Source organism: Hermetia illucens, chromosome 4 (genome assembly GCF_905115235.1).
Source record: "Hermetia illucens chromosome 4, iHerIll2.2.curated.20191125, whole genome shotgun sequence".
NCBI classification, from domain to species: Eukaryota; Metazoa; Arthropoda; class Insecta; order Diptera; family Stratiomyidae; genus Hermetia; species Hermetia illucens.
In genome coordinates, this window is record NC_051852.1 from 113161334 (window position 1) to 113181342 (window position 20009).

The window sequence follows — 20009 nt, forward strand, 5'->3', positions numbered from 1 at the left end:
TGCATGTGCATGGCCATGACACATTCGCCGAGCATTCCCTTATCCGCATGAAGGGACGCGCCTGATGGGAGATTTGGCAACTCCACACATACAAACATCTAATCAGATACAAATGACAGAAAGCCAATATTTAGAGAAATATAGAATGATGAGCACCGAATGGGTAGAATGGGCTTGCTCCGTTTTCAACGTCCTGAACGATAATTATTTATCTCCCTTAGAAGAATGTTATGTAACTAGGTATAGACGATGACGAAGGCACCTCTAGACCAGCATCCTTAAATCGTTTAATCGACATTGCTAAGGATTTAACAGCAACGAGCTGGATGAACAAAGTAAACACAACTTGTTTGAAAAAGTATGCATATGGATAGGTCCTCACAAATGATGGTGAGCCTTTGAAATATCCGAAAGAGACAAAAACAAAAACAATAACGAAAAAATATCGTCCTGTGAGTTGGGGTGTAACAATACACACAATAGATTAAAAGGGATAGAAATTTGTGGGCTAGCAATTTGCAAATTTTGAAACTTTACTGCTACTGAAACGTCAACAATCCCTTGGATAGGGACTGACCTGGTAAGTTTTTAGAATGCGCGCACGACCCTCGGAGAGGATGCTGGATTTCTCTAACTCAAGTGAGAATTCTAGCTATGTAAGCTGGATATACTGGGTCTAAGTGAAGTAAGGGGGACTCTTCAGAGTACTCCTCTCCCTCCTGACACACTTATGGTAATGCGTTTTTGTACTCTGGAAAGCCAAGCAGTAGCAGATGCGATTCCGGTGTTGAGTTGTTTGTGGCGGCTACCGCAAAGTGCGTCCTTTCAGCTGGGAACTGATCATCACAGTTACCCCACCAACGAAGACTTTCGATATAGTGAAGAAGGATGCCTTCATCGAAAAATTCAACGCAGCTCAGGAGAGGCTTCCTAAAGGTGACATTGTGATTGTGATGGGTGATTTGAATGCCAATGTAGGTTCTGACAACTTTCTGATCGGACATGTTATGGAGAAATACGGTCCTGGCGGGCGTAACTATAATAGTGGGAGTTTTGTGGATTTCTGCATCTTCTATCGTCTTTTCATTGGTGGCACATTTTTCGAGCACAGAGCCTGCCATAAGGGCAGTTGGGTTTTAACTGATCGAGACCGTACGAACCATGACGTCGATGACTCCGTGATTAGCAGTAGATTTAGGAGTTTTCTCCCAAATGTGCGTAGCACGTGAAGCAGTGACACCGGCTTCGAAACGGATCACCATCTGATGGTCGTTTACTGTCATTTGCGTGTTGCGTCTGCCGCGTCTTGCAGGGACCGCTTGTATGATCCAGTTTTTGTTCGTCAGTGAGATTGGACGGCAGGTACACTGAATAACCTGCCTGAGAATATCGACGAAGGGTGGACCACCATCAAAAACGCTCTTTTCTCGGGTGCTATGCTGAAGCGTAGCGTAGCGTAGCGGAATTCGCTATCAGCGAAGCGGAAGATGCCGCAGAGCGCAATGATTTCAGAAGCGTATACCGCATCACCGCATTTACCGCATGTAGTCGCAAATCTTTCGATGGTTTTGTTGAGGACGTTAATGGTCAACTGTTTACCCGCAACGACGATAAACTGAAGAGGTAGAAATACCAGTGATGAAACATCAACAAATGATCTGCACAACCACCTGAAAAACGTTATCATTGATACGGCCATGAAGATACTTGGCCCCAACCGCAAAAGAAGTCGGAACGGCTGGTTCGACGATGAATATAAGCTAGCACCGGAAGGGAAGAATGCTACATACCGAGTAATGTTGAATTTTCGAAAAACGCGGACACGCGCGGAGACTTATCACGCACTTCGGTGAGCGGAGAAGTGACTTCACAGAAGGAAAAAGGAAACTTGGGAGAACCAACAGGTCTGTGAACTCGAAAAGTGGAGGGAGCAACCGCACCAGGCGCGGAAAATTTACCAACAAGTCAGCAGGATGAAGCTTTACATACCTCGATGCTCATCCTGCATTGGTAAAGAGGGAAATCTGATTTCCGACAGGATGGGCATATTGGAGCGATGGGTTGAGGATTTTGATGAGCTGCTGAACAACCAGAATATCGCGAGTGTAAAAGAAACAATCCGTGCAATTCATCGGCTTAGAAATCATAAGTCGCCAGGAGCCCATGGAATTTCAGCCAAATTGGTTAAATATGGAGGCAAACAATTACACTAAGCGGTTCATCAACTTATGCAGACGACAGGCTGTCCCATACATAAAAGGGGAGATATCATATAGTACAGAAATTATAGAGGTTTCACGTTGCTGTGTACGCCTATGATAGCATGGCTAGGATAAAACTTTACACGGCCATGAGATAATTCGTTATCCCGATGAAATTAAAAAGGCTGACTAGACTGACCCTGACCAATGTGCGAGGCCACATAAAAGCAGCAGACCATTCGATATCAACAATGGTTTAAGACAAGGGGATGCCCTATCATGTGTTCTCTTTAACCCGGCCTAGAAAAAGGGATTCGTGATGCTGAGGTAAATGCGAGGGGCACGATTCTCTTTGAGTCCACCCAACTACTGGCCTATGCTGACGACATCGACATCATGGGAAGAACGACCCGAGACATACAAACTGTCTTCATCTAGATCGAGCAGGCGGCGCGAGATCTTAAGCTGCACATCAATAAAGGCAAGACAAAATATATGGTGGCAAATTCAGCCCCAAAAAAAACCAACCACGCAAGAACATCAAACCGCACTAGTCAAACGGGAAGAATAAAGATAGGAGTCTACAATTTTGAGACCGTCAATAATTTCTCCTATCTAGGGTCGAAAATCACAACCGATAGCAGCTATGACGATGAAATCCGCGCACGGTTTTTGGTAGCCAACAGAGCCTATTTCAGCTTACAAAAACTGTTCCGTTCGGAACGTCTCACCATAGCAATTCATAGCAGAGCTAATGATCGAACAATAGTGACTAATTTTGCTCTGATCCTGGGAAATGGAGATGAAGATAAATATGTGAGAAAATTCTTTAATGAAAGGTAGAACATTTTGCCGAAAAAAAAACGCAACCTGCAAAGTTTACTAGTTTATAGCGAGAGGTAATACATAGGTGATGTTTGGAAGAGCAGAAATCAAATATCTCTCCAATTTTGCATTGCTTGAGGATAGGCTTCTGATATCTTGCTGGAGTCATTCCAATCAGACCTAAGTGATACTACACTTTAGGAGTATCTTATTTCAACTCAAGGCAAGAATAGATGATGGGTCTATTTTCGCTTTACTTTCGACTCTCCCCATCACTTGGAGCCATTTTAGTTAAGAGAGCTTTATGTAGCTATAGTGAAAATTAAAACTATAATAAATTTGATAGTTTGGGATATTAGTTAGTTATTTCAATATGCGTAAACATTGAAATTTACGTAGTTTGTATATAGTGAGGCTTCCGCTTATTATAGTTCCATAATAAAATTTTCGTAAGATATACGGTTGCATGTACAATATATATGGGTAAACACATTACTTCAAAAACTATTAGTCATTTAACAAGCACATTGCATAATGTATATCACTACATGCAATAATAAGAAAAACGTAGTTAGATATTTAATTATAAACTACTATAATACTACATATAACGAATAACAAGCGACACATACCCATGCTTTATCAATTGACTTGTCAATGGTTTCGTAGTCAAATTTAACAATGATCTTGCGGAAAATCTAGAAAACGAAAACAATAACATAAAACAACGAAGAAATATATATATATATATATATATATCGAACTGAAAGAAAAAAAAACGGATAATAAAGAAAATAATTATAAATAAAATACATTAAACATGAACATCTTTTTGGAAAGTGCTATTAGATATGACTCTTGGTATACAAACTGAAACAAACTTTCCAGGACAGCTAGTTTACAACTTTAATTGTGTAGTCTTTATGTGTATGTATCAAAAGAAAATAATCTTTTGTCCTTAAATTATGCATATAGTGATTGATATGATTCTTTCAGGAACATGCAAAATTATATCCAAAGTAAGAAGGAGAACATTTAGTCCAATACAAAATGCGATAAAGTATATAATGATATATAAATCACATGTATTGTGGTATTTTTAACGAATCATGCTGTACTGATGATTATTTTCATTTATTATTTCCTTCTTGGATCATTACTGACTCCAAATAAATTGTTATTGAAACTAAAAGTTCGATTTATCTTCAGAAAAAAAACTCTTTCTTTATCTCCTTTGACACGATGTGATTACCTTCCTTGTAATTGTGCTCCAGATGCGCCAAAATCACCAGTTGAGCTCCACCTCTTCCCTAAGCCACTGTGCAGAGAATTAGGCCGAGGCGAAGGAGAGGGTGCTGGTGATACTGAACTGCTACTGTGCGAATCTGAATGTAGAGAGCCGTTTGACTGGTGTATGGCTTTATTTCGGTGTGCAAGCGTTGATCCTGTTACTGTCGAACGTCGCAGGACAACTGATTCTGTTTGATTTGTTGGGGTGGCTCGGGTTAATGTTCTTCTTAATTTCCAGTCGTTACTGCTAGATGTTGAAGAAGAACTATTATTTGTGGGGCTTGGCGAAGTCACTGAAAAAACGGGGCTAATTAGTGATTTGTTATTTCATAGATGAGCACTTTCATTGGATACTAGGACTGTTGTTCATTATGTATATCACTTACGTCTGTTAAATGTTGGCACTGGTGCACTCCTAGCTGGTGTGGATGGGGCACTGCGGCCACCATGTGTTATACTTGAGGGGGTTGTCGCAGGACCATTTCTTTCAATATTTCCTTCAATTAGGTTCAACCGTCTCAATACATCAGCCAAAGTTGATCGCAGGCATACAATTTCATCTTGTTGCGTGAGCACTCGTCTTTCTAAATCATGCACTCTCCCAGCTAAACTGGACTTTTCGGACTCCAACATTTCGTCTGCAATTTGAAAAGAAAATTATTTGATAAGTAAATAACTAACGGAGGAATATAGCAACAGACTAAGGAAATAGTGAAGGAATGATGGAATAGGATTGAATTTGAAAAATAAAAGATTTAACAGAAGCATGATTTTTGTGTGCTCTTTAAAAATTCTTATTTAATACAGTTGGAAAATGGGTGCTGTAATGCAACAAGAAATAAGAGTAATGTGAATCCGATAGTTTACACGCAGATAGGATCTTTTTCCAATAGATCAAGTGTTACTCTAGATAGAATAGAAGACATATCTTTAGATTACTGACTGTCGCAAACCAGAGAGAAATATACCTTAAGTGTATCGTTATTCAAGTTGAAGACTATTATTTTAATAGTGCTGAATGCTGATATAAGATAACCTAGAACCCAAGTTCACATAGAATATGAGCTTGATCATGGAGTAGGATACAAAAGAAATGTTTTTGTGGACTATCGTTAATCATGAATTATGTATCCGTGACAATGGTAGGTTTTGTACAACTCTCAATTGAACGTTCCTTTTCGATTGAAAGCGGGATCATTTTTGTAAAAAGGCAACGGTCTGTGGAAAATAAAACCCTTAATTATGGCAAGAAAAGTTCCGATTGATAAAATATTCTGTTGAGATAGCTTTCAGACCTTTACTGCCTTTAAAAGACATGTGGGCTTATTGTATTGTTTGAAACTTGTTTGTGTTATTCGAGTTCTGTGCATCGTATGAATATATTTCTTCCACCTCAGCTCCTCAGTAGTTAGAATCCCTAAGTGAATACCAAGTCTTCCTCATTGGGACAAGCTATTGTTATATAAAACCCGAAAAACATTCGAATTCGAAAAAAATGCTGAAATTGCGTTGTTTACGCAGGAGCTCCAGAGTGATGTTATCCTATCCTAAGCCCTTATCGTGTTTTCTACTTCGAGAAAGCCACATTAATAAAAGTTTCTTCTTCTTTATCAACCTTTGTCCGTTTCAGAAGCTCGTTGGGTGGTCTTTATCGGTTGCACCATTTTGCCCTGTCTAAGGCGTGATGTGGATAAAGTCGCGAGGCTTTCAAATCACCATCCAGTACATCAAGCCATCGTTGTTTCTTATTGACTTCAATGTTTTCACCAATCTTGGCAAGTCAGTTTCTCTCAGCGCGAATTACATTTCTGTAGTATCGAAAACGATTTTTTCCACGATCGGTGTAATTCCGTATCGATGGCGGATGTCTTCATTTCGGATGTGATCATAGCATGTTTCGGTACCGGTCGAACGTTACATCTTTATCTCCATTACCGCGAAGCGCAATTCTCTGTTTTTAATAGTCGACAGCACTCCGAAACAGACAGGGCAATAGAGAGGTTCGTTGATGCGTCAATTACAAAATATTAACCTGAGATATTTATCCCGACAGATCGCTGCCAGTGAAGGTGATAGTGCCTGTTTTATTGACAACACGTGCTCAAGACGACTGGCAACGAGACACTATAAAAAGGGAGATATCATGCAGTGCAGCAATTATAGAGGTTTCACGTTGCTGAGTGCCATCTATAAGACATTCCCTGCTATTTTGCTAGGCCGGGTAGTCCCATACGTCCAGAATATCATTGGCCATATCAAAGAGATTTCACTCCAGGCAAATCACATTTTCTCTCTGTGGCAAGCGATGGGAAAACTGTTGGAATATGGACTTCAGTTGCACCACATCTTTGTCGTCGTTAAAGCCCCCTATGAAGTACACGGCCATGAGAAAATTTTGATATCCCGACGAAATACTAATTTGAACCACAATATTAATAATCTGACTAGATTGCCCAAACTACCTATGAATTTCTTCCTCCGAATCGTAGAAGTAGGTAATCATAGTCTTCACATGTGACTTTCTTCAGTAACTTTTCTCACATTAGATTTATCTGATTGCTTCCATTCTTCACTTTGGCATTTAGCGATGTCTTAAAAATTGAATTCTGGGTAATTTCTCATCATTAATCAACTTGTGTGAGCCCGACGTATATCGAAACAAGGCGACACGCTATTGAAAATAATCATCATCATCAACGGCGCAAAAACCGGTATCCGGTCTAGGCCTGCCTTAATAAGGAACTCCGGACACCCGGGTTTTGCGCCGAAGTCCACCAATTCGATATTCCTAAAAGCTGTCTGGCGTCCTCCATATCAGGCAGGGCCTGCCTCGTCTTCTTTTCCTACCGTACCTATTGCCCTTATAGACTTTCCGGGCTGGATCATCCTCATCCATACGGATTAAGTGACCCGCCCAATGCAACCTGTTAAATCGGATTTTATCCACAACCAAATGGTCGTGTAATCGCTCATAGATTTTGTCGTTATGTAGGCTACGGAATCGTCCATCCTCATGTAGGGGACCAAAAATTCTTTGGAGAAATCTTCTCTCGAACGCGGCCAAGGGTTTGCAATTTTTTTGCAAGGAACCCAGGTTTGCGAGGAATATATGGACACTGGCAAGATCATAGTTTTGTACAGTAAGAGCTTTGACCTTATGGTGAGACGTTTCGAGCGGAACAGTTTTTGTAAACTGAAATAGACTCTGTGGGCAGCCAACAACCGTGCGCGGATTTCATCGTCATAGCTGTCATCGGTTGTGATTTTCGGCCTTAGATGGGAGAAATTTTCAACGGTCGCAAAGTTGTAGTTTCTTATCTTTATTGCTTTCGTTTGATCAGTGCGATTCCATGTTATTCGTTCTTTGGTTTATGGCGCTGAAGTTGCCACCATGTACTTTGTCTTGGCTTCATTAATAGGCTGCCCGAGATGTTGCGCCGCCTGCTCGATCTGGATGAAGGTAGACTGTACACCTCGGGTTGTTCTTCCCATAATGTCAAGATCGTCAGCGTAGGCCAGTAGTTAGGTGGACCTGAAGAGGATGGTGCCTCTCGCATTTACTTCTGCATCGCGAATCATTTTCTCCAGAGCCAGGTTGAAGAGGTCGCATGATAGGGCATCTCCTTGTCTTAGACCGTTGCTGATATTGAATTGTCTCGGGAGTGATCCTGCAGGTTTCATCTGACCTCGTTCTTTGGTCAAGATCAGCCTATTAAGTTTGATTTGGCGTATCTATTGCTTTCGAGTTAAGAATGCTATAAGTAAAGTGCAAGAATGTATGACTTCCATCTATGTATTTGGGACAATGCATTTTCCACTAGAAAGTAAGTGTTACTTGGCGACGGGGCTATCCAAAAGGTCTGTATCGACGTTCTCAGGAGCATTTCAATATGGGACTCAAAACACCCTCTTGAGTCCTAAACATATATATTTATACATAAGAATAGAACTGACCTTAAAATAGTACTTCACTTATTTTATTCAAAGAAAGTTCTGCTTATTTTAGAGCACGCCCTCGAGTGCACTCTCCCAAGGATCTCTTTGTTGGTCGTATATAAAGAAGAAAGGGGAAAGATAAATTGTATAGGTCCCAATGTGAGAAAATTTAGAATTGAAAAATCTAACGATATTTGTTGATTTTCTTTGCATGGTTTCACACAAAGCGAAGAATTAATGAATTTTTATTGTTGTTTGTTTCCCAACATTCGACCAAATTAAAAAGTAGTATTATTATCATGATTCAAGAGACTTGTGTTTCACATTAAATTCTAAATGTGAAAAATTTATTTGAATTCCTAACTTTTTCGTTTCCATTCAAACATGTTCAAGAGATCCAATTAAATAAATATATTACTGTACGTCATTATATTTTACTTCTTCCATAAAACACATCATTTCAGATTTCCATTTTTGGATTTCATAAATTAGAAATACTAAATGGTGCAGATATAAGGCAATAAGATACTATAAAAAAATGGAGGATCCGAATTGCGAATTTGGAATGTTTAAATGAAGTGATAAATTTTACAAGAATTAAGTTAGATTTATGTATGAACATATACGTAAACAAGCATTCTTAGCACGCCTACAATATGAGAGGAAGTTGTAGCAGAATTTACCTGTTTAATAGTCGCAGTCAGAAAAGGAGTTACGGATGAAGGAAGCGGATGTGCGTTGTTTTGTATGTAAATTTTAAGGTTTTGTAAGCAACATAATAGACGCACAACATAATAGATTCATAACCGTCAGAATATAGTTATGTTGAGTTGACATTATTTGTTTACATATGTAGTTATTTCCTTCGTTATTGGTTAGTCCTTCATTATAATTCAATGAATATGTTTTGTCATTTTGTCAATGCTGCTGTTATGCAAAAATTATGGATTGTAGTAATATTTGTAGAAGGTATTCCAAGCTCGATTGGGCCATTTATTGGATAATCGGAAATCCATAAGACGCGAACTTAGGTGTAAATGAGATTATTCAGTTCTAATACATATAACCGACAAATCGAAAAATGATCTGCAAAGCAAGAAGATATTTATCATCGACGGCCGGTAGTCAAAAGAAATATTAGTTGAATATTCTCGGTTTACATAAACTTTAGCAGACGCCCCCTGTATTGTTGAAGAAATTGATTTATGTCCTGGGAGATAATCTGACATAGAAAACTTATTAGCTTCATCTGATGATCATTAGAAATAATGAAATTATGATATACGAATTGGAAATTTCGCTTTTTTAGAGGAATGTGATATGCCTGAAAATCTGCATCAACGATAAATTCTTTCAGGTTTCATTCTGTCATCATTGATGACTACAAGCTTAGTTCCAATAGGAGCGACGACTGTATATCAAATTTGATTGAACTCATTGTGGTCAGGAGAAAGTTGTTTTTTTATGTGTGTAATAAAATGTTAGTGCCTACATCGACCACTGGAAAGTGTTGCTTTTCATTTGATAATTTTTTTCTTCTTCGACGGGGTGGCAAGTCAATTTGACTTTTGGTAACCAATGTGCACCTCCTTTAGGCATTCTTAGACCACATCCTTTAGGGGGGAAAAATTTCAGCAGCAGAATATTCGCAGATAGTGGTGGAAACTTTAAGGTATCGTAAGTCCATTATTGTTAGCCCTATTTTTGTTGTTCTTAACTTACGCTGTACTCACTGTCGTTTTTGTGAGTCATACCAAGTTTCGATGGAATTCCGAAGTATATACGTATGCCATTCATCCCTTGTTGGGGTAGGTGTTTACCACAGCTACGCACCATCGTTTGCGGTTATTTAAAATGTGCTTCAGCTCCTCCCTCGACATCCCGAGACGCCCGCATGGCGTAGCAGGCAACACAATTATCGCCACTACTTAATGTATGACCTACCCACTACCACTTCTGCCCTCCGATCACAATGGGTACGGGTGCCGGGACTGTGTGCCAGCCAAGTTTTTCGTTAGTATCAGGCCAGCCTACTCCGAGGATATGTCGTGGACAGATGTTGACGAAGACTTGGAGACTTCGAGTAACAGTGAGGATCACCTTCCAAGTACTATTTTCGTAACACAGGAAGAACACTAACGCAAAACAATCTCAACTTGATCTTGGTGTTGAGATAAGTGCGTTTCCAGATTTTAAACAGGGCAGTGAACGCGGAATTGTGCTGTCCATACGTCGGGTAACACCCAGTTCGGTACCACTTTCGGCAGAAACCACACTTCTTAGACATAAAAATTGTACCTTGGTGTTGTTGGTGTTTATTTTTAGTCCAATTCTACTTGCCTCTTCTTCCAAATCCAGCACCATTTGGCCAAGGTACATGACTCGGTGAGAGAGCAAACAAATGTCATTAACGTAACCAACATGTTATGAAAAGTGTATTTGAAGTGTTTGTTGCGGACAAGGCAGTACGTCACTGATAACAAGAAGAAATAATATCGGTGGCAAGATGCATGTTAGTAGACTCTGTTTTGGACCTCAAATTTCCTTAGATTTTACCCCGGTGTAGCACGTGTTATCTTGACCCTGGAGGAGGAACCTCATTGGATGTGATATGGTTGAGAATTGTGATGAAGTATTCTCACCACCCATTCGGTTGTTCATGGATGGGAAGCTGACCGTTAACACAGGACCATCGAAGTTCAGTGACCAAGTTCTTTCGTGATGAGATATATATTTCTAAAATCATTGCATTCTGCGTCTTCCGCCTTTTGTGAAGGCGCACACTACAGCGAACTACGGAGTTCCGTATGGTATCGGAGTTCGAGCGCACCACGCCTGCCATTACTCGTAGGGATCAATAGAACCTTCAACCCTTTCTGTGCATGGATCTGTTTCCACGATTCCGCAATCAGTAGATCTTATAACGTCCCTTTAGGACATGGCTGACGACCTGTGTAGCACCTGAGAAAAGAGCGATTTGATGACGGTCCAATGCTCATCGACATTTTCAGGCGGTTTACTCAGTGTATTTTCCGTCCTATCAGTAAGAGAGTTCTGTCGCTGTTGAGCCACAACTAGGGTATGCAGGCCGTTGACGTTGAACTTGAGGGGTTGCAGTTCTCCCACCCCGGAAGCAACATGTGAGCGAACGTAACCAACCCTTTCGAGGCCATTTCGTAGTGCGCGGTGGATGTTGCAAAATTCCACAAACCTCCTACCATTATCGTTACGATCGCCTGAACTATGGCTTCTCATCATCTATCCAGGTGAGGTGTTTTCAGAACCCACCTTGGCATTCAGATAATTACGATCACAATGCGACCAATGCCTTTCTGAAATGTAAGCAGTTGCTTGTAGAAAGCATCTTCCTGAACTATATCGGAGGTCTTCGTTGGCGGATAGCATTGTACAATTATGATGCTCATCAGCTTGGGCCAGAATCTTGCAGTCAGATTCCTGTCAAAAACCGGCTTCCAGGTCAAAAGCGCATGAATTGCAGTAGTTGTCAGAAATAACCCGACAACGGCTTCGGATCGGCTACCACTTGGCTTTCCAGAGTACAAAGACACATAAGTGTGGCAAGAGTGAGAGCTAAGGTCCAGAATATCTAGCTTTGATCGTTGGAATTGCTGATGAAATAGCAAGAGCGTGTGCATATTCCAGAAACCACCAACAGTCCGTTTTAGATAGCCAAAAGGTCTTCGCTGTGAGGTCAGTCCCTATCCAAGGCGTTGTTGATCTAGCGGTAGTAGTAAGGTTTGGAAATTTACAGGTTGTTAACCCACAAATTTCTATCCTTATTAGTCGTTTCTTACGACAAGCAGGGAAGACTTTGAGAGACTTGAATGGGGTCTTGTAAGACGCGAACAATAATGAAATACTTCTGTGGTCGTCACAGGTATCTTCCCTCCTATATGTAGGAAAGATTACTCTCTTATTTTAATAAGAGAGATTCTCCCGTTCTGCAATAAATCAGTTGGAATATCAGCGATTCCCGTCTTTACAGTGGTTTGCCTTCCAAAATCTCCAGTTCATAGGTTATTATTCAGGATCCATTCCTTTTGTTGGTTTCACCATGGTTTGAAATTCAAATGTGTTTTTTTCTAGTGTTTTTATTTCGTTTTTCAGTTTTGGAAATTTTTCTTCGACGTCGAGTTCGGTTGGTAATGCATTATTGAAGTAGTCGGACAACTCAGACATTAAACCCGTTTTCGATTAGAACATTGTCAACTTGATTGAATATGCATCCGATGATGTCCGCGTCTCTTCATGCTTTTATCAGTAGAAGGCAACGAATCGTAAGTTCGCTTCGTAAATTTTGTCCAATAGCCATCAGAAGTTGATAAAATTGGTTAGATGATGCTCATATACGGCGGTTTTTCTTTTATTGACTCTCCTATGGAGTTCAGTTCAATTTTGATAAAGATCTGTAGAATTCGCTTTTGATAAGGAGCTGTGAATTGCTCCAAATCGATATTTCATGCAATAGTTGGCGATGAGTGTTAATCCCTTCGTCAGTTTCTGTGACTCGAAATGCTCGAAATGACTACAAAATAAACGAGCGTGACTGCACCCAAATGTCGAGACAGTATTGACTATCAGAGTATGTGAAAAAATATGTAAGGGGATGACAACGTGCCTTTCGCTCTCATTCTTGTTCGGTCAGCCGACATTGGGATAAAAATCTGCACTTCGAGAACACCTTGGGAAACTGAAGTATCTAAACAAAGCCGCCGTGCACCTGTTTGTGATTCACATGAAATGCCCAAATCTATAGCAATTATAGAGGCTTAATTAAATTGGTACTACAACCTCATATTATAAAAAGTCGAGAAACCGGAAGCTGAATGCTGAACGGTTTTGTGTATTGCTTATATAAGCACATTTGAATATGCATTTGTCCTATTTGTACCTAGCTCGCCATGTTAATGGATGGAGTTTGTCAGACCATTCCTTTTCATATGATACTGACTGCAGCTTTGACCTCTGTTAGTAATAGCGCGATTTCCACTAAATTTGGTAGTATTGCATACATTACTGCAAAATTTGATGATTCTTGGGTAAACATGAAGAGGGTTTCCAGTCAATTCCTAAAAAATTAATAAATTAATTCCTAAAACGAATGGTAATATAATATTACTAACTTTATTTAAGCAGATATCGGTATGGAGAGTATTTTGAGGAAAAGATTCTTTCTTTTAAAATTTTTGAGTTGGGTAGTTTTTTGAGAATGGTTCCCTGAAGTAACTGATCCCTTTGGACCACCCGCTCCTTTCCAATGTAAATATTAATATCAGCTCCGGAAAGTACATATACACTATATTGGGTGGAAAAAAAATTTACTCGTCCCTTTCGCCCTATTTCGAAGTTAGGATAGAAATCATCGAATTGACCAATCACCCTTTTTTTGAAAACAAAAGCTTACCTTAGTCTGCCTGTCACACGCACTTTCCTTAGAAAGGATTGTACCGATTGATACGAAATTTGTTGAAAAGGTGAGAACTGTAAGCCACCACATTGCTCCACATTGAACCTTAAAGAGCCGCGCAAAATTTTTCTTCACCGAATCCAGTCATGTGGGGTATCAAAAGAAACGTAGATTAGTACTTTCTGAAGTCGATATCATTTTCATTGGTTGCAAGGGGATGGAGTGCTGGGCGTCCGAAAGGGGACAATTACACCAAACACCCGTTCTCAGAAAATATCCAACCAAAAAGTTTGGAAATATTCTCCTTTACGATAGAGCCAAATGGCGAAACCGATCACGAAAAGCGGACCCCGCTTGTGAACGGGACAAAGGCTGAAGAAAAAGAAGAATATTTTTGTATTTTGAAAATTTACTGCAAACCTCTCTTATGGCCATCCTAGATCCATATTTTGCAACAAGGTAGGTGTTAATAGGAAAGACCATACTGAAAAGTTTGGTGGAAATCATTCTACTATTAACAAAGTTATACTAGGCCAAATTTGTTGCCTTCGCGTCAAATAACTAGTCGCAAAGAGATAAAATGTCAGTAACACGTCGAATTGAATATCCGCTATCTTTAACGTTTATACAATACGAGCTATATATAACTGGAACCATTGTGTAGTCAAATCAACAAAAATTTTCATACCTGAAGCGCGAGACTTGTTTTTAAAAGAAATGTGTTGAAACTGCCGCCGTGGAATCAATGCCGGAATGACATTTTCTTACCCATATCAAACATACATGTATGTACATAATATCTCAGATAAATGCGACTGTTTTCAAATATACATTAAGTTCTCATTGTACTTTGGAACCTTATGTGGTAAAATCTCAGCCATGAAGGAGCAGTAAGTTTAGATTTGTATATTTGTTTTAAGCTTCAAGTAAATCAATGTGATGATTCATCTTTTGTTATAGAGAATTTTTAGTATTTGATGTCCTTCAAAAAGGAACTTCGACCTTATTATGGTACAGATTAAAGCTATTCCATATTTGTTGGCTTTTATGAATATAGAAAGTGATTATATCTATGTATTATAGCTAATTAGTAGTGTAGTATGAAAGGCGACAGTGCAATTTAACTGAAGCAAAACTACTAAATGACACTCAAAACAGCTTGTTTCCACCGTTACACGGGAAGAACTTTAACATCAATTTACATATTGCGTTCTATGTTGAATATCACACAACAAACAACTGGCATATGTTCCATCTACAACTAACAACAATTAACGCAAACTACATACGTATAATGACATCAAATCGTAAAAAAATACGTTACTGGCTTACAACATTACTACAAACTAGAACTTACGCCACGCCATGTAAACACCGGCCATGGTGTCATCATCGTTTTCATGGTTTACCGCCATGATCAAAAAATTTGATCTTCATGCATCACTGATCTTTCGACGTTTGGAGGCTTTAACGTTTTATTTTATAGGTTTTTTTCACTTCAATTGTGGTAACTGGCATTTTTCTCAACATTCCAGTAGATTTCACGATTGCATTTCAAAGGTACTAGAGATACAGATCTAGGTATGAGTATGGATGAGGTTTGGGAGTTATACACATGTGATGGTGTCGGAATACTTTTTAATAGTTGATTCGATATCAGAACTGATGAATTCCATTCTTGAACTGTTTTGAGTTCATAGAAAGGATTTTGTTACCTTACTGAGTGCAAATATATATGGTAGAATATGATATCATAGGATCATTATCAAAGGTTAAACTGACTACTGTTCAAAGTTTTGAAACTATTTTTCCGTTGAAGGGAGCGCTCCTATATGATAATAACTAATATAATCTTACTCATGAGCATAAGATCAATTTGTTGCAAAAATAAGAGGAAGCTAAGCAGAATTTTCCAATAACCTTATCTGAATTACTTCCACTCAGATCCAAATCCACGGTACAAATCAAGTAAACGTCGTTGGTAAAACCCTTTTGAAATTACACATCAAATATCATTATGACGAATCCTTACTTGGAAAAATTTAGCTTGAAAAATTCGTTAAAAATGAAGGGGCGATTCTTGAAATACAAAAAGACATGTTAACTAAGGAGTTTTTTGAAAAAATTTCTATCAAAATTTGATTTTTGGATGCAAGGGCTTTCAGCCTATTCAATGAGCTGTTGTCCAAATTCTTCATACAATTACCAATCTAAACACAGAATTTTTGGTATCAGATTCACTTAATGGTTTGCACTAGGTTTGATAAGAATAGATCTCTTGGAAGTTTCTAGTTTTATCAAAAAAAACTTGAGATTAGATTAGGCCAGATATATAAGACGGATGCATAAGGTTTGTCACTAGCTAGTTCAGGGTTAAGTAACATATCTATTTTTGGTCTTGTCAGCGTCCATGTGGTTGATTCTAACGTGACGGACCTATTAACGCCTTCTGACCCGACTTGACTGCGAAATATCACCTTTGAGCAGCATTAAATAACATCGCGGTACTGAATAATATGAAAGGTACATAGCGGTAATTTTACCTAACTAAAGATTTTTATGGCTCCGCCATTTAATTTTTTTTAAAAACCATGTTTTATTTCGTTTAAAATCCATGATAACAATAAGAAATTATTAACGAAAATACATAGTTGTGGTATGGACTAAAATAATCTGTAAAAATTTCGGCCCTTTAAATCACTTCACGATCTCAAAGTAACTATGAGGTGTCATTAGTAGGCCACGAACATAGGGCCAGTATGTACCACTCACGAACGAATGTCATACCACGCGAACAAAGAACATATTTTCTCAGTTATCCGAAAAATTTTCAGTCTATGAACAATTTACTCCGATTTTCGTTCTGCTAAAGCAGTTAATTTATGCAAATACTCAAACAAAGTTAGATAACTGTTGTATCCATTTGCAAGGGTTTTAGTTTGACATAAAATTTTAAATCTTGAAATGAATCAAGATTCACACCTTCCAGAAAACAAAGCCATGCCATTTCGGCAAGCCTAAACAAAGAACAAAGACGTTCAAATCACCAGGTATACTCATTTCTCTATTTCTAAGAATCTTTCTAGAGATGAGTTGATATTTGCATTTTATATGAACCAAGATACTCAGCATTTTGCATGATAAACATTGTTAACGGTGAAGTTCTGATTGCATCAATAGCACCAAAAAAATCAGAGATTGCAAAGAAAATTTCAAATTCAAATTGATTTAAATTTATTTTTATATGCTTATATTTTAAAATACATCAGAACCTTCCTTTCACCCCCTCATTTGAGTAATAATACAATCATAAAATTATTCAAAGCAACGTAACCTTTTTAAAGAGTTTTTTTATACATCCATAGCAACAACTGGAGATTTTTTCAAGAAAGGAAGTCTAAATGTACACATCGGATGATAAAAATCAGATAAGAGAGTGAAATAGAAGCGGATGCATAATCGAAATGTATTTCTTTAATAATAATATAATCGTTGGCGCAACAATCAAATTCGATCAGCGCCTTGAGAGAGAGAGAGAGACTTCACTCAAGCACTTCAGTCAAGACCGTAACGGTACACTACAGGATTATAGTATCCTGTAGTAGGGAATGTGGTCAGCATTGCGTTCACCCGAGATTATTACCCTGATTTGACTCAAGTACTCTTTCACGGCTGATTCAACGGATATCCGACGTCAAATCACAATACAAATCCCACTGCCACTAGTGAAATTTGAACTGTCTTCCGTAGGATAGCTTTGTGCTCTAACTATTCAGTTGTCCGGGCATCCGGTTTTTCTTTACAATTTAAATTATTTTAAATTATTAAAAGTGCTTTGTGTCACACTTTTGGCACTGTTTTTGAAACATACCACTATTGAGACATAGTGTGAAAACTTGCCTATCTTACATTTTTACTGATTTTTGGCAAAGCACTTTTCCCAGTACTTATCACACCCTTTTGGGACATATTCGACAATTTATTATAATTTGCGCTGTAGATAAAAGCAGGTTTGTCGGTGGACCTAAGCTCCTTAATATTCTCCGATGGGTGGTTCAAGATATCTATTTTCCAAAATTATAGAGCCCAAGCGTCCAAAAGCACAAAATAAAATAATTTTTAGACATTGAGGCGGCAATAATTGTGGGAAAAATCAATTTATATGCATATGCATACATACTACCAAAGTATTGCCGCAAATTATGTGGTAACTGTAAAAGATGGACTCATTTTCATCACAAATGGAAACTGAACAAAAAGGTGGTTTTCGCGCCTGGTTTATGTGTGCGTCATTGGGTCAATGAAGGCGTTCCCGACGGCATCCCTAGAGGACTTTCTGGGATTGACTCCGCTCCATGTTTATATACACATTCAGCAAGGAAGGAAAAGTTCAGAATGTCCGCGGATATTATCGAGGCGGAGGGCTGTCTAAATCGAAGAAAAATTGATATTCTTTCTAAGCGGTATCCTGAATTACCGATATCAAGGCATAGTATAAAAATTAGGTTTTATTTCGACAAGAAATTTGAAACACGTTGTAGTAACAGCGCAAACTTCAAGAGCGTGGCAGTTACTTACGGTCTGAACCAGCAACGAATATCTGGTGCACTGCCGGATGCCTCTCAACAGAGGGAACGATCGGCAGGATCATCAGTCAAACAAAAACGTATTTTGAACTAATGGGTGGGCAAAGTAGTGTATTTCAGGCAGAAATATATGCCATATATAGATGCGCTTTCTTCAACCTCCAAACTGCTATCGGAATGCCTTAATACACCGAATATGCTCGGTTGGCACAATAAGATATAAATACTCGCGTTACCACCCCTTACAACCGAGGGGCACGATTTCTACTCAGAATCTGCTGCGCCATGCAACTCCGACGAAGATTTATTTACCAAAATGTAAGGGGTCTAAGGACCAAGCTCTTGAGTTTCAAGTTGTCCGTTCCCCTTTCTTCCTTTCACCCATTGTGGCGGCTTTACCCTTCCCATGCTCTATTGGCTTATTACTCCCGGAATTCCTTCCTTCCCTAATAACTCCTACCACATCCTTCCTTTCTTTCATTCAGTTTCAACCGTCCTCCAACCTTCCAGTGAGTTGCTTACCCTGATACCATTTCTTACGCTCGTCTGGCGTCGATTATCGTCCTTCGAGTTTGATGCTTAAATCACCCACATCCACTCACTCACCGTGCCCAAGCCTGTCAAGTTTAATTTTCGTAAGCGTGAACTCAGTCCATGGGACAACCAACTCAGACTCCCGTCTCGCTCCATTAACGTACGACCATGCACTACGCACTTTTTATACCATTCTATCAGATTTCCTTCCATGTTACGTTTCCCCTCTTCTACGTTACTGTGCCCTTACTCAGTCTGGTTCACCACTGAATTGCACAAAAAGAACATCGCTAGAAAGCTACCGCTAGGAAGAAGGTCCTGTGCTTTGGAACCCATGCTTACTTCGTTTTTTCCCAAAACCCTACGTTCCTTGGGCAAATCTCTAACATATAAGTACAGAATCGAATATCAAGTCGCACTGGAGCACGGAAACCTGAAGCCATTCGGGTCTGATATTCGCAACCCCGGCGATGCCACCGAGCTATCACTTTCATTCATTAAATTCTCTAGCTCCTCTGCTAATTCCTTGCTCTCACACTTTCCATTCACAAAAGTGGCAATCGCACCCATACTGGGAATTACCGTCTCATTTCTCTGCTCTCCTCCTGTTCCAAAATCTTTGATAGTGTATCAGCAACTAGTTGTCCGCCCACTTTGGTTACCTTATAGTGGAAGTGCAACCTGCTCGACTTCACCAATTTTGTGATCAAATATCTAACCTCACGGCAGGGAGTGCATACATCTACACTGACTTTGCTTAAGCCTTAGACATTGTAAATCACAAAATACCTCCTTCATATCATTTGTAACATGATTGGCACCTTATCTTTCCAACCAATCCTGTCGTTTCTCTTTTAATGGCTGCTCATCCTGTTCCCTTTCGTTCGATCTCCCCCTTTCTTTATTTGTCCCTGTTTGCTCTGCGCCCACGACTTTCAATCAAATGTAGACACTCTGTTTTGCTGGTGCTCTGTTAATGGTTTAGCGCTAGATATCGGAAAGTGTCATTCTATCTGCTGCTCGTGCAAATCCTTATTCACTTCCTTTTGCTGCTCTCTTGAAGGAAATATCATATCAAAGCAGAACTGTACTCAAGACCTCGGAGTCACTTTCGACAATAAGTCCCGCCTTGACACATAAGTCGCCAATCGGGCTGCAAAATTGTTGGGCTTTATACTACGCTTTTCCTCTGATTTTGACTCCATCCGA

The 20009-nt window shown here is 39.2% G+C and overlaps 1 protein-coding gene across 3 annotated transcripts in view; it reads right to left on the reverse strand.

Moving 5' to 3' along the window:
• Nucleotides 1-20009, reverse strand: part of LOC119653573 (echinoderm microtubule-associated protein-like 2) — a 217002-nt gene that overhangs the window by 37887 nt on the left and 159106 nt on the right. Inside the window, exons 1-4 of one of the 3 annotated variants that reach the window (XM_038058305.1) lie at nt 15038-15199; nt 4703-4954; nt 4279-4609; nt 3659-3724 (exon numbers count right to left, since the gene is read on the reverse strand). In XM_038058305.1, coding sequence (XP_037914233.1) covers nt 3659-3724; nt 4279-4609; nt 4703-4954; nt 15038-15095 — 707 coding nt within the window. In that variant the 5' untranslated portion in view covers nt 15096-15199. Of the gene's footprint in view, nt 1-3658; nt 3725-4278; nt 4610-4702; nt 4955-15037; nt 15200-20009 lie in introns of those variants that run through there. The other 2 variants (XM_038058303.1, XM_038058304.1) reach the window with 2 other exon arrangements.